Source organism: Oreochromis niloticus, linkage group LG9 (genome assembly GCF_001858045.2).
Source record: "Oreochromis niloticus isolate F11D_XX linkage group LG9, O_niloticus_UMD_NMBU, whole genome shotgun sequence".
Lineage (NCBI taxonomy): Eukaryota > Metazoa > Chordata > Actinopteri > Cichliformes > Cichlidae > Oreochromis > Oreochromis niloticus.
In genome coordinates this window covers 6,444,042-6,459,023 of record NC_031974.2, presented here as the reverse complement: position 1 = coordinate 6,459,023, position 14,982 = coordinate 6,444,042, and the positions used below count along the sequence as shown (strand labels likewise).

The 14,982-nt window shown below is 40.1% G+C and overlaps 1 protein-coding gene across 1 annotated transcript; it reads left to right on the top strand.

Moving 5' to 3' along the window:
- Window positions 1-843: 843 nt before the first annotated feature.
- Window positions 844-7,987, top strand: LOC112847817 (zinc finger protein 729-like). The gene is made up of 4 exons (XM_025910290.1): window positions 844-866; window positions 3,031-3,963; window positions 4,732-5,328; window positions 7,575-7,987. Exons 1-4 carry the CDS (start codon window positions 849-851, stop codon window positions 7,884-7,886), a joined length of 1,860 nt encoding a protein of 619 aa, XP_025766075.1. The 5' UTR covers window positions 844-848; the 3' UTR covers window positions 7,887-7,987.
- Window positions 7,988-14,982: the final 6,995 nt, after the last annotated feature.

The window sequence follows — 14,982 nt, the reverse complement described above, 5'->3', positions numbered from 1 at the left end:
GTGTATCAAATTGCTTCCTCTTTGAGATCTACTGGACTACGCTGAGGGTGGTGTCGTGTACATCTCCCACATATGTGCTTAATAAATAATTGTTGTTGACTGGACAAGATCTGAGTAATGTTTTTTTGTTCTCAGCCCAACATCAAAGAATCGGGACAGTACCGTTCACAGAGAGTTGGGGAATGGCTGCACAGAACCAAACTTTTAGGAATGGTGGAGGTGGTGGGACTGGGGGGCTGAAGGTGTGGAAAGTGTGGGGTGGGGGAGTAACAGGTCTGTCCCTGTTTGTGGAAACCACAGGAGGAGCTGTTCAGGCTGTTGGCTGGGTGTGAATTGTTGATGGAGCCTTTAAACTTGTAGTTGTTGTTTTCCAGACTGAAGCAGAGTCGTTAGCTGAAAACTGGTTTTAGAGCTTCATTCAGGACACCTTCTCAGGCTCTTACAGCCTTACCTGTATCATAACAAAGTGTATAAACCCCAATCCACCTTTAACATGGTCCTTCTCTCAAACCTTCAAATATGACTTTCTGGCCCTGTCATAGTAAAGGGCTGCTTAGAATATTAGAGCCAATGTCACAAAGTTCCTCCTGAAGTATAAGTGAGTGAGAGAGTTCCCTCACTTTGCAGCACAACACGTCTCACAAGATTTCTACAACCAATCAGAGTGAAATTTGTACTTTGTGTTGTCAGATGAACATATGAGACACTTTGACTCTTCAGTGCAGTGTGGAGCCTAACAAAGATCTGTTTTGTGTCCCAGCTGATCAGCAGGAGGAGAAGAGTCTGACGGAGCAGCAGAGGAACATTTTCAGCCATCTGGACTCAGCTGAGTCACTACAGAGGAAACAATGAGCTCAACACAGAAGGTGAGGAAAATATCACAGTTTCACCAAATAATCAGTCACGTCTTAAACTCTCATACTCCCAACCTGTTATATGACTGTGTTGTATATTATGTTGTTTTTTAGAGACCACAGCACATGTTTAAATAATGAAGGTTTATTCATCAAAATTATTAATAATCAAATAGACAAAACATTTTTTTCATCATCCCCAAAAAATACACGTTCAAATCACCACAACAGCAGCCCGATATCAGACAGAACTGTCACATTATATTAAACAGAAGCTGTCAGCTGAGCTCTGTAGAGTGGGCAATTATAATGAAGCTCTTTATTATAATTTGTAGATTCAAGCTGCTCTTCATATTTGTGGCCAGCAGATGTCACCAAAGAGGACTGTGTTGAAAAGCTTTGAGTAATGAACCTTTTTCAATACAAGCTTCAGTGTTTCAGAAAGCTTCATTTGGCCATGACTGATACAGATATTATAGAAATTATCAGAGGAGGCAAAAGTACATTTACTCTATACTTAAGTAGAAGTACAGATATTAGTGTTAAAAAATACATCAGTGAAAATAGTCATTCACCTTCTTTACTCAAGCTAAAGTGAAAAAGTACAGGCTCGTAAATGTAATCACAGTAAGAAAGTAAAAGTAGCTCTTTGATGAACTTTTTAACCACATGTTTTTATCCAAAGTTAACTGAACCTTGTGCTTTATTAATATAATATCAAAATAAGATTAGTAAATGAAATACAAACTATTTATTTCTAATGAAGGTACTCTGTTTGAATCAGTTAAGTAGAAAATGAAGGAAAATAAAACATATGTGTATTTTCTGTTGCCTACACTGTAGAGGGTGACTTTGCCTCTAAACAGGAACATGAGCAGGGAAGAGGTTAAAGTGGGATTGAGCAGGTGGGAACCCTAAAATCAGCTGTAGTGGCTCAGCGTGGGGAAAAGAATCACAGCTCACAATAATTTCTATTGAGAGCTCCAGTAGATTTTCTTAAAGTACAGGCTGTGATCAGCTGACCTGCTGCTCTCTGTGGATGTACACAACTGAATTCAACCAGATGTCAGCAGATGTTTCATGAGCTGTCCTGGCTGATTTCCATCCTCTACACTGACAGTACACTGTCTTTATATTAGACACTATACTGTTGGTATGAAGGTGGAACTCAGTGAATGAATGTCAGCATCATGAGCTTCAGTTTAAATGAATCTCTGCTACACTTGATGTAATCTAACTCTGACATGAGCACCACAGTCACTGTGCACCAGTCACACACTGTTCTTTACTTTAAATCCATCACAGTTCAGCAAACTAACCTGTTTATCCTGCACTAACCTGCAGAGGATCTTCATGCAGTCTTTAAATCACAGTAAGTCTCCCTCAGATTGTTTTGCAGCAAGTTTCACAATCTGAAAAAACATGATGTTACATGTACAGACCCAATATCTGATTTCAACACATGAGCACTTACATGTAAGCTTTAATCTGCAGTTGATCAAATCCCACTGAGCAGTCCTTCCCTTTAAATCTAACCTCTCTTCTTCCTCTCCTGTCCTGTGTGTCTTATCTTTCTCCATCTCTGAGTGAAGTTAGCTCCCTTTCTTTTCTCCCTGTGATGTACAGCAGCTGGACCTTTAGCCAGCAACACACTGTGAGACAAACTGCACACAAACAGTTTGTGTGTTTGCTGATGTTTGTTGATAGAAACGCTGCATTTGAAATTACCTGTTTGTTCAGGTGCTGTGCAAAAAAGAAAGAAGAACATCGTCTCACTTTAACTCCTGACTATGACTCACAGTTTTGCCTCTTTCATCTCTTTTTATGTTTCATACCCTGGTGATTAGTACACGATCAGGATTGTCTTTCATGTGTTACTTTTCAGGCTCAAATCAGTTTGATGCCCTTAGTGATGAAATAACTCCCCTCAAATTCCTCAAACCAAAAGTAAAAACACTGTTTTGTAAATATAATGAGTAGAAAGTCATTTTTTTTAATGTGGGGAGTAAAAGTAAGGAAAATAAAGAGTTAAGCAGGTGGGGTTAAGAATCCTGCAAGGTGTTTGGTGCCACACTCCACCTTCAGGTTTAAAACTAGTGTTAATGGAGGGAGTTTGAAGGTTCAGTTTGTTCCACGATTTCACTCACTGCCTCTGTTTGTATCTCTGTCACTGCAGGACCAACATGGAGCGACAAGTCAGCGCTCTCAGGAGGCCGACAAACCTCACAGAAGAAAGAGAGAGAAAACATACACCTGTGACGAGTGTGGGAAGGATTTTATTGGGAAGGCTGAACTAAAACGTCATCAGGTCATCCACACTGGAGAGAGACCGTTCAGCTGTGACTTGTGTGGAAAGACTTTTTCCAGGAAGAGTCACCTAAAACAACACCAACTCATCCACAGTGGAGTTAAAGCATACAGCTGTGATCAGTGTGGCAGAGCTTTTACTCGCAGTAGCTACTTACAGAGTCATCTAGTTACCCACTCTGAAATTAAGGCATACAGCTGTGACGAGTGTGGGAAGGGTTTTACTGTGAAATCTTCACTAAAACGTCATCAGGTCATCCACACTGGAGAGAGACCGTTCAGCTGTGACTTCTGTGGAAAGAGTTTTTCCAGGAAGGGTTCCCTAAAAACACACCAACTCATCCACAGTGGAGTTAAAGCGTACAGCTGTGATCAGTGTGGCAGAGGTTTTACTAACAGTAGCGGCTTACGGAGTCATCTAGTGACCCACTCTGGAATTAAGGCGTACATCTGTGATCAGTGTGGCAGAGCTTTTACTCACAGTAGCGGCTTACGGAGTCATCTAGTTACCCACTCTGAATTTAATGCATACAGCTGTGACATTTGTGGAAAAACTTTCAGTCGGTTTGGGAACAGAAATATACACCTACGCATTCACACCGGGCATAATGTGTACTGCTGTGATCAGTGTGGCAAACAGTTTACAACAGACGCACAGTTACAATACCACATGTTTACCCACACTGAGGAGAGACCTTATAAATGTGACCTGTGTGAGAAGACTTTTAAAGCTCCAGGTATCCTGAGAAGACACCAACAGATCCACACCAGAAAGAGACTCTACAAGCGCAGTTACTGTGAGGTATGTATTTATATTTGTATCTTGTCATTTTAGCCTGACTGTTTGGAACAACTCTCCTCGTTAAACTGTGTTAGCATGTTAGCAATTCTACTGCATGGAAAAGGCTGCATCTGCGGCACAGTTAATCTGCCTCAGATTGTTTTGAACCAAGTTTCAGAATCTGAAATAACATAATGTTACATGTACAGACCCAATATCTGATTCCAACACATGAGGACTTGCATGTAAGCTTTAATCTGTGCAAAAAAGAAAGAAGAACAACGTCTCACTTTAACTTCTGACTATCACTCAAAGTTTTGCCTCTTTCATCTCTTCATATGTTTCATACCCTGGTGATTAGTACACGATCAGGATTGTCTTTCATGAGGGGTTTTTAGGCTCAAATTGGTTTGATGTTTGATGCCCTTAGTGATGAAATAACTCCCCTCAAATTCCTCCAACCAAAAGTAAAAAGACTGTTTTGAAAATGTAATGAGTAGAAAGCGCAATATTTTTATGTGTGTGTGTGTGTGTGTGTTTGGGGGAGGGGGGGAGTGTAAGGAAAAATGATTTTTAGAGTGTTTAAACAGTCATGAATTGTTTTTAACACCAGGTTGGATGTAATGTGTTTGTACTACCAGCAGGTGGGGATAAGAGACCTGTAAGGTGTTTGGTGCCACGCTCCACCTTCAGGTTTAAAACTAGTGTTAATGGAGGGAGTTTGAAGGTTCAGTTTGTTCCACGACTGCATTTCACTCACTGCCTCTGTTTGTATCTCTGTCACTGCAGGACCAACATGGAGCGAGAAGTCAGCGCTCTCAGGAGGCCGACAAACCTCACAGAAGAAAGAGAGAGAAAACATACACCTGTGACGAGTGTGGGAAGGATTTTACTGAGAAGTATAATCTAAAACATCATCAGGTCATCCACACTGGAGAGAGACCGTTCAGCTGTGACTTGTGTGGAAAGACTTTTTCCTGGAAGGTTGCTCTGAAACAGCACCAACTCATCCACAGTGGAGTTAAAGCGTACAGCTGTGATCAGTGTGGCAGAGCTTTTACTCAAAGTGGCAGCTTACAGAAGCATCTAGTTTCCCACTCTGGAATTAAGGCATACAGCTGTGACATCTGTGGAAAAACTTTCAGCCGGATAGGGCACCGAAATACACACCTACGCATTCACACCAGACATGATGTGTACTGCTGTGATCAGTGTGGCAAATACTTTGCTACAGACGCACAGTTACAAGACCACATGTTTACCCACACTGAGGAGAGACCTTATAAATGTGACCAGTGTGAGAAGACTTTTAAATCTCCACGTATCCTGAGACAACACCAACAGATCCACACCAGAAAGAGACTCTACAAGTGCAGTTACTGTGAGGTATGTATTTATATTGTTATCTTGTCCTTTTAGCCTGACTGTTTGGAACAACTCTGCTCGTTAAACTGTGTTAGCATGTTAGCAATTTTACTGCATGGAAAAGCAGCTCTGAGTGATTATTCAGATTTTCATTTCAGTTATGATTTTTGTTTACACGATCATGAAAAACTAAAAGGGGTGAAAATTAATATGATAGTGTTATTTAATGTTCAGGCAGTTTCCTGGTATATCATGGTATTGTTAATATTTCAGCATAAATGGCCTTTTGTTTACAGCGGCTCATTCCTCTGTCAGGAGTACATGGAATAAAATAAAACACAAATGAAAATGAGTACAAAACCAAACCATTCAGTAATCTTCTCTTATGGTTAACACAGTTGTATCGTTATGTAATTGTATTGTAGTATTGTAGCAGTAGTAACATTGCTTATTTATAGCTTCAGTACTTGTAGACATTAGTGTTAAAATATTAATTTATTATATTTTAATAATTTAATTAATAATTTAATATTATAATTGCAGTGTCATGGGGGTAGTAGTGTTTTTCTTGTGTCCTAGTCAGCTGAGTGTTATAACTGCACAGTTACAGTGTTATTAATGCAGTATTAAATTAGTATTACTGCAGTGTTACATGCAGTGTGCAGCACAGTGGCATGGTGGTTAGCACTGGTTTTTTTTTTTTTCTTCTTTTTTTTTCAGTTGTTAGGTGGTTAGGGTTAGCAAGGTGGTCCTGAGTAGGAATGGGTATCGTTTAGGTTTTATCCGATACCAGTACCAAACCAGTACTTTTGAAACGGTGCTGGTGCTTAAACGGTGCTTGAAGAATAGAGAACACAAACTTTGTCCAAAAACCTCTCATGTTTAACTGTTTTCCACTTTTTCTTTGGTCATTTTAGCCTTTTTGGCCAGGGTGCAGGAAGTATCTGCCATCAAACAAGAAGACAGCCGCATGTAACTACGACGGTGTTTGCTAGTTCACCTTACATGCATTAATGTAATAACGAGGTTAGCGTACTCAATGCAAATTACACATGAACAACATTAAGCTACTCGCCCAGAGAAGAACGGCTGCTGCTGCCATCATCATCCTCATCATTTCTGCTACACTGGCAGGGCTAGGGGCCAGGACTCTACTCTTTGGGTTTTTGGGGGATGTTGCTTTTCCGGGACCGATAACAGGCACCACATCCGCAGTAGATGTGCTCGATGTGAGGTCTCGCAGTAAGCTATCAAATATGGTGCATTTCTCTGCTTTTAACAAAACTCTATGCGTCGCCAGGTGTTTCATCAGATTCGAGGTGTTACCTCCTTTGACAGTATCACAGTATCAGCTTAAAGAACTTGTTGCAGGCTGCTGAGTTTGCATCTTTTGCTGTGAAGTACAGTCAGACTTTTGACCGCTTCGCCTTGGGCATTTTTAATCTGTAGCTCTGCTCTAAAAGAACGTACGTACCTGGGCCCACCTACTACGCTTGCAAAGGTAAAATGAATGGCTGGAATCCATCTCAGGACATCTCCTGACATCTCAGGAAAACAAGCACCGAAATAAAGCACCAAAATGTGGGCTTCTTTCCGGTCTGGTTACTACCATTTATGTCAGAACCGGTGCCATGATACCAGTACCCATCCCTAGTCCTGAGTTCAATTCCACCATCAGGCCGGGTTCTTTCTGTGTGGAGTTTGCATGTTCTCCCTGTGTTTGTGTGGGTTCCCTCCGGGTACTCCGGCTTCCTCTCACCGTCCAAAGACATGCAGTTTGTGGGGATAGGTTAACTGATTAATCCAAATTGCCCATAGGTGTGAATGTGGGAGTGAATGTGAGCGTGAATGGTTGTTTGTCTCTGTGTGTTAGCCCTGCGACAGACTGGCGACCTGTCCAGCGTGTAACCCGCCTCTTGCCCTATGACTACTGGGATAGGCTGCAGTGCCCCCTGCGACCCTGAAAAGGATAAGTGGAAGCGAATGGATGGCCAGTGTCACAGTAGTAGTTTTGCACTGTGTTGGTACCCTGCAAATATTAGCACAGGAGTACTTCAGTGTAACTCAGATGTTACTGTAATACTAAATAAGTATTACTGTACTATTATGGTGGTAGTATTGTAGTGATTGCAGCGCAGTTAACTGAGTGTGTTAACTGAAACAGTAAAATGTAATTGGACGTCTGCAGAGATGCTCTTTATTTCAGGCGACGTTCAGGATAAAAGTGTTGAAGGACTGACTTACACTGTCTTTGTGTCTTTGTTTAGAAGCAGAGCGACACAGATGGATCCAGTTCTCAACCCTGTCATCGCTGTGGGAAAGAGTTTCGTTGTGACCTTTGTGGGAAAACTTTCAGTCGGCAAGAAACTCTAAAAGTACATCAACGTAAACACACTGGAGAAAACATGAAATACTGCAAAGAATGTGGGAGAAGCTTCACCACATCAAGTAGATTAAAACAACATGAACTCATTCACAGTAGGGTCAAAATGCACGTCTGTGATCAGTGTGGGTCATCTTTCATTTCTGCAAGTCACCTTAAAACACACAAACGAGTCCACACAGGAGAGAAACCATAAAAGTGCAGACACTGTGACAAAAGCTTCTCACGATCAGATCCTCGGAGCCGTCATGAACGTACACACATTGAAGGAAACTACAGCTGTGACCAGTGTGACAAGAGCTTCAGGAAAGTTCATACCCCACACACAAACGATCCCACGTTACTAATAAACTGTTTCACTGTTACCAATGTGCCAAAACATTCACTTCATTGTCTGCTCTGTGCAAACATCAGCGTGATCACTCAGGGCTGAAATCACTCCCATCACTGTGAATCTGAAGAGACAGAAAGATCCTCTTCTGTTTTCAGGGTCAGACTTAAAACCCTTGAGATCAGGCTCCACAGAGTTCAGATTGAATCTCCTGTAAAGATCTGATGAGGCAGCTGTGAATGAAAATGGTTCTCTAGTCTCATTTTAAGCTTTCTAAACTGTTCTGCTTCAGAGCTCATGTCGAGTGGTTGACTTCGTTCCAGCAGTTGGATGAAGAAATGTTTTCATATTATCAAGATTTTATTTAATATATTTTTATCCATGTGTTCTGCAGATGTTATTTTGTTCACGTTGTTTGTGTTATGAAATCTTGCAAAGGTTAAATAAACATTTAAAATGTTAAAGGAATCGTTTGAGCTGTGATTTCATTTCCTGTATTTCAGAGTAAAGACTGAAGTGACAAATGGAAACATGTTTACAGTCAGAGTCAGATGAACTGTGTTCAGTTGTGCAGATGGAGGTTTATCAGAGGAGGAGACTTGGCTGTTCTCCTCTGAGAGGAATAGAAATATTTTCCTGCTATTATTTGCTGCTATTTTTATAATCATCATTAACATTTCAGTATTAATAGTGATGCTGCATTTAGATGCATTCAGATGTTCCAATATATTGGTATTATATTAGTCTTTATTACAGGTTCAGTTATAATCAGTTGAATCTATAATTTAAAGGTTTTTGAATGTTTTTATATTCTTACACATAGTCTTCAGTGGGTGAGAAAACTGAGTTGCAGGCTGACAGGAAACGGCGTGCTTTTGCAGAAGTGAAACCGAAAGCAGAGCGAGCGCAACCCAAAGAGTAGGGTGTTTATTCAGTAGATTAAATATATAGTTCCAGTAAGGTTATTATAGGGAGGGATGAGCCTCTGTTCTGGTGGAAGGTCAGAAGTGTAACGGGTGAGATGTGAGAGCATTTAAGGGCGAGACATATACGTACAGACAGACAAATAGTGAGAGGTCATGACACGTACGCAGTACACAGCATGCACGCGCCCTCGCACGTGTACGCACACACACATACACACCATGGTAGATCTATTTTGGTAGGGCAAATGCAGAAGTGTGCCGAAGTACTTAGAGGAAGTGCAACAGATGTCCCAGAGGGAAGCGACAGCGAAGACGAGCTGAGGGGAAGCACCGACCTGAAGACAATGTTCTTTAAAACTATGTTAAAGGTTGTTGACAGAACATTTGTGGTTTGGATTGACGTAAGCTGTACTATTGTCTGTTTTGCAAAAGAGGGGTCTGTACTATCTTAACCCTATAAAACAGTTGTCTGAATATGATAAAGACAGTTCAACACTGATTGGGTTGTTGAACTCACACATGTGTTCATTAAAATGCCGTCTAAATTGCACACGCCTGGATCTGTGGTTATTTATGGATTCTTCTCTCAACATTGAACCCTAACATTTGGGGGCTCGGTCCGGTGAGAGAGGGAATTTTGGTGTAGATGGAGAGATCCAGGGTCTGTGGTGATTAGATGGGCAGATAGGAGTCAGTGGTCTGAAGTGAGAGACAAGCCGGCTTAAACAAAGGTAAGGCACATACCTGTTGAATTTTCCAAAATGTGCTAGATTGGACATGTCAAATTAAAGTCTACTCACTGAAAATTACTGGTGAAAGTCTGTTTTGATTTTGGTGATAATGAAAGTAATAAAGTACAGTACTGAGAAAGTTAAAAGCGGTTGGAGCCGCTGAGAGAATTAAGAACGGTTGGAGCCGTTGAGAGAATTAAAGCAGTGGGAGCTGCTAATTTAGTGTGCTAGGGAATTTGGTTGTTTTGTGGGTTGGAGCCCTATGGGTCATGGACTCTATTTTGTGATGGTCATTTTGTGGGTTGGAGCCCCTATGTCCACAAGGATAGGTCTGCCTGATTCTTACTCCTGTGTGGGAGTGTAGATTGTTGGTTCAAATTATTCTAAATCTTTGTAGAACGACAGCGGCGTCTGTTAAGAAGCGCATAGCCCGGACGTTGCGATCCCTCCTCGATGTGGACGCGCATTGTTGACCTATCACAGAGTAGGGTTAGCTCGGTTTGGCTTGACCGTGGGGTACAGGGCATCCTGAGATAAGCCAGTGGTTGGACCACTTTACCGTTTGGAACGGTATTTGCGCTTTTTTGGCTACGATAAATTTGGTTAGGGCATTAGCAATCGGGCCACCGTCAGGGACGGAATACTGGCTAAAATTGGTCGCAAAAAAGTCAGGGACTTTATCGGTCGGACCGTTATGGATAAATTTGTCTAAACTTCGTAGGATTTAAGAGGCCTAAAATCTGTGCAGTTGTAATTAAAGACGTCTGTAATATAAAATATGAGATCTATGAGTAAGATCAGTCTCTGTGCCAGTAATGCACAGCCGGATGTGCACTGATGGTGTGTGTAAATGCAAATGAGCAGCGGGGACGCGCAGAGAGGGTGGTTTCAGTTTCGACAGTATTGAGCGTTTTGCTAAATGCCTGTATATAAGAGGTTGGTTTTGCTTATTATGAGAGTGTAAATACAGTTTGAATATATTAGTGTGGATGTATAGTAAATGACTGAATTTTGATAGATGTATATTTCGTGAGCCATAAATGTTGGTGTGTTTTATTTTTTCAGTTATGTGTGTGTGGGGAGAAGCGGGGTGTGAGACGATGAGAGGTTTCAGTTTTCTTTTTCTTTTTTTTTTTTTTTTTTTTTTTTTTTTTTTTAATTTGTTCATTTCAGGCACAACAATAAAGTTGAACATAAAGTGCACAAAAAACAAAAACAAACAACAAAATGTACCTGAAAAGGAGTGGGATGAAGAAAACTTATTAAATCCCACCCCTATATTCACTTATCAACAGAAACAATAAACTTCCCGCAGCTACGCCCAAGCAAAACAAATAGAACCTTCATAACTGAATACAGAATATATTAATTATAAATTGCGTTACCACAGGTAACAGGCAATAATAATTACAAGTAACAAACACACATACATATACATACATACATATATATCTACACACACATGTACATATATATACATACATACACACAAACTTTTTTTTTCTTTTTCTTTTTTTTTTTTCTTTTTCCCCCTTGGAATCCATACCAGCAATGGTAAGAGAACAGACATTTCAGAGCACACTAACACCATCATTGATTATACTGTGACCAGACCAACTGTTTGTAGAGAAATTTAAATCTATGAATATTTTTGCATTGTTTCAGTTGTAAACTCAGACTGTTCCAGATTTTCACACCACATACAGACACACAAAAACCTTTACGGGTTGTTCGAGTTCTGGGTAATTTGAATTGTCCAAAGCCTCTCACATTATAAGCCCTTTCTCGAATTTCAAATATAGATTGTAAATTTGCAGGTAGAAGTTTATTAAAGGCTTTGTATAAGATTATGGATGTATTGTAATTAACCAGATCCTGGAATTTAAGTAACTTTGCCTGAAGAAAGAGTTTGTGAGTATGATCTAGATAACCAGCCTTGTGAATAATACGCAGTGCTCGTTTCTTGACTTGCTCTTTCTGATTATGGAAGGCATGTCCAAAATACTCGTATGAAAGCGTATTTTGTGTGATTTTAACTGTGTGAATGCTGTCAGTATTTGATTTGAGTGACTCTGCGTGATTTGTCTGAGTAAGTGAAAAGGGGGGAGGTTGAAAGAAAAGGCAGTGTGTGAGACGATTACTGAATGACAAAAGAGGTTAGAACATTTAAAAAGTGTGTATGAAATAAAGGAGTGTGAAATATATTTCTTGTGTGATGAAAAGTAGGATGTGCTAAAGTTTGAAAGTGCTTTTAATTCAAGAAATGCATGAGTGATGGTATGAGAGGTTGAGTTTCTTTTCTCTCAGTTCAAAAACACATAAGCATATACACTTGGTTAATGGTTTGGATGTGTGAAAGAGCTCGGTTTAAATGTGTGTGAGTGAAATGAAGGTGTATTGTTTTTAGACTAAGATTTAGTAGAATAAAAGAGGGCCTGTAGACTATAAATACAAAGAAAAAACAAAGGAGTTAGATTAGTTTGAAGAACAGGAAATATGGCTCTGTGTACCGGGGCTGCAGCGACAGGAAATAGTGAACAGGAACTTTGCATGCCCATATATGGGAACTGAGTGTGTACAGGAAGAACACAGAGAGACAGATGAGGCCCATGAAGCAAATGAAGCCTTTAAGAAAAAATGAATATAATACTAATTATATGGTTTAGTGTGTCAATACAGGTGGGCGTCTTTCAACTTTGCAACCTTGAGTTCAGCAGCAGAAGAGCAGATTAACAGAATTGGGAGAAAATAAGCCAGTTTTTGGCTCGAAATTGTGCAGCTTGATCTCACTTTGTCCCTGAAACTGAGAAGAAACTCAAGGGACAGTCAAGGACAGTTAATCGCCTGATGAAGACCGACAGAACATCGTGGACTTGAATACAGCAGGCAAACGACAGTGCCACTGATCCATTAACACTGATGACGACTGACGACCAGCAGCAGCATGTAAGAGTAATGCAACATGTACTGTGAAAATACAGGCTGGACAGTTGAACAGTGGGATAAAGAATTGTGGAAGAGCACTGGACATTGAGTGATATTTTGCCATGCTGGGACTTAATCTAAAAGAAAGACTGTAAAGAAACAGAGAAGAAGACAACAGCTGAGTTGAGACTGTGTTTGCTGGAGCTTTGAAGCACGAACAGGACACTGTGAATGAAAAAGAGACCGGTGAGAGATGAAGCTGGACGAGTTTGACTGAGAGAATATAGGATATAATTGGATTGAAAATTGAAACCTGAACTCATGAATTGTTTAGGGATGTCCACCACAGCATAACAAAGAGGTAAACATTAGAAAAGGTGAGAATAATGAACGAAAATAATTGTCATTACCTTAATGAATAGAAAACACACATACAAATTGTTACATGTGAGATTATTTTTGAAATGGATCAGAAGTGAGATAGTTTGAATCTAAAGCTCAGTGGTGAAATGCATAAATTAAATATGAATATATAGGATGCAATGAAGAAACAGCTGACACGTAGTGTACATTAACATGAATACATCGCAAGGCAACGAAGAACTCAATGAATTAATTTAATGAAGAAGCAGTTTACACCCAATTAACATAAAATGCAAGGAAGAACACGCTTACATACATGGCATAATTGGTATTTTTGACGAGAGAAAAGAGAAATGGGTGGTTTAGTGGGTCGTTTAGGCACCCGTGATAATAATGAAAATGTTTTAGTTTGTTATTTTCAGGAGTAAAGCAGACCCGGACCAATTCTCCAGATGCAGGAGTCTGAAGAAATTACAGGTTAACATGAATGGATATGTTAAGGCAAGTTTCTGGTTGAATTGTTTACAGTGTCCAGGAACCTGACAGCAAGCCCTAATTGGTGGCGGAAGATCAGGAGGGCTGTGATTTAAGGTGGGGAAGTAAAATTTGGGTTAGTGATTGGGGGACGGAGAAAACTGACTCTTTAACTGGAGAATGGGAAAGTGTCTGTGAGACTGTGAAGCCATATATGCAAAATAGCACACACAAACATACGCAATGAAGATCGGCTTGCTACTTGTATGAGTGATAGAATGGTGTGAATGTTGAATAAAGTAGTTTAAAAGGGTGACTTAGGAGTGCTCCTGCACTGATTGATCACAACAAGTGATTAGTATAGGAAGAAAATGAAAATAATTGAATAATGTGATAAAGTTTAAACATGTATTTCTTTTGCCAAGTTAAATTGTTGAGATATGGCTGAGTATGGAAAAAGTTTGAGAGCTCGTGTGAATGTGGACAGAGGAGCTTGCTGTGTGTGTGTGATTGAGGCCTTAAAGGAGGGGTAGATTGTTCAGAGGTGCAAATTTGATTAGGAGGTTTATAAATTAGTGTTGACACATTGTTGTAAGGTGTTAGGCTGAATCTGAGTATGGTAATGTGCTTAACCGGGGTTATTGTTGTGTACGAAACGGTGTAGCTTTTGGCGAGGTTTTTAGTGCGTTGAACGGGTGAAATTTAAGATTGTTTCAGATTTTTGAGGCTGTTGTTTTATTTCCAGAGAGGGTGTTTGAATAAGACATGGATATGTCTGAGAGGGGCCCCAAAAATTTTTGTAGTAGTAGTGCACTCGGGAAAACCTGTCAGGTGATTTTGTTTTGTACTTTGATGAGCTAATAATCAGCTCTCTTTTTTCATTTTTGTTCTAAGCAGGCCTGGAAGACAGTGAACGGACGGCGTTGACAAAATTACCAAGTACGAAAATCAGGTGGGCTTTACAGAATTATAATTGATTACAATCAGAGACTGATTGGCGGTGAGTCTCTGTCTAAAAATGATTGCAGCGTGTCAATCCAGTCAAAATATAGAGAACTATTTTCCTAAAAAGGAAAACGAAATAAAACAAATGATTGAGCTCATTTTGCTGATGTGGAGCATCTGATGACGTGCGCGGAAGGCTGCAGATCAGCAAAAAATATTATGTGTGAATGCATTTGAGTGAATGTGAGTGACTAGACTAAGGTGGGGATGAATAAATGTGGACAAATTTACTATGTGAGGAAAAGAAAGGGGATGCTGATTTTGGGTTGCTGATGTATGTTTGGAGAAAATTTCTTTTTTACCGGGGTTGGATTATGTTATTACATTATAGAATGCTGAATGCTAAAAGGGAAACATTGATGTAACTCAAGTTACCGTGAACTGGGGTGACACATGATTAATAACTGTTCTGTGTAAGTTTATTTTGGGTTATAACACAGGTTGGATCATAAGTGGGGAAATTGAGTATGAAATGTGAAGTTCTGGTTAACACACAGGTTTTGTTTCCAGGAAATTCCAAGGATCCAGACTTTCCAT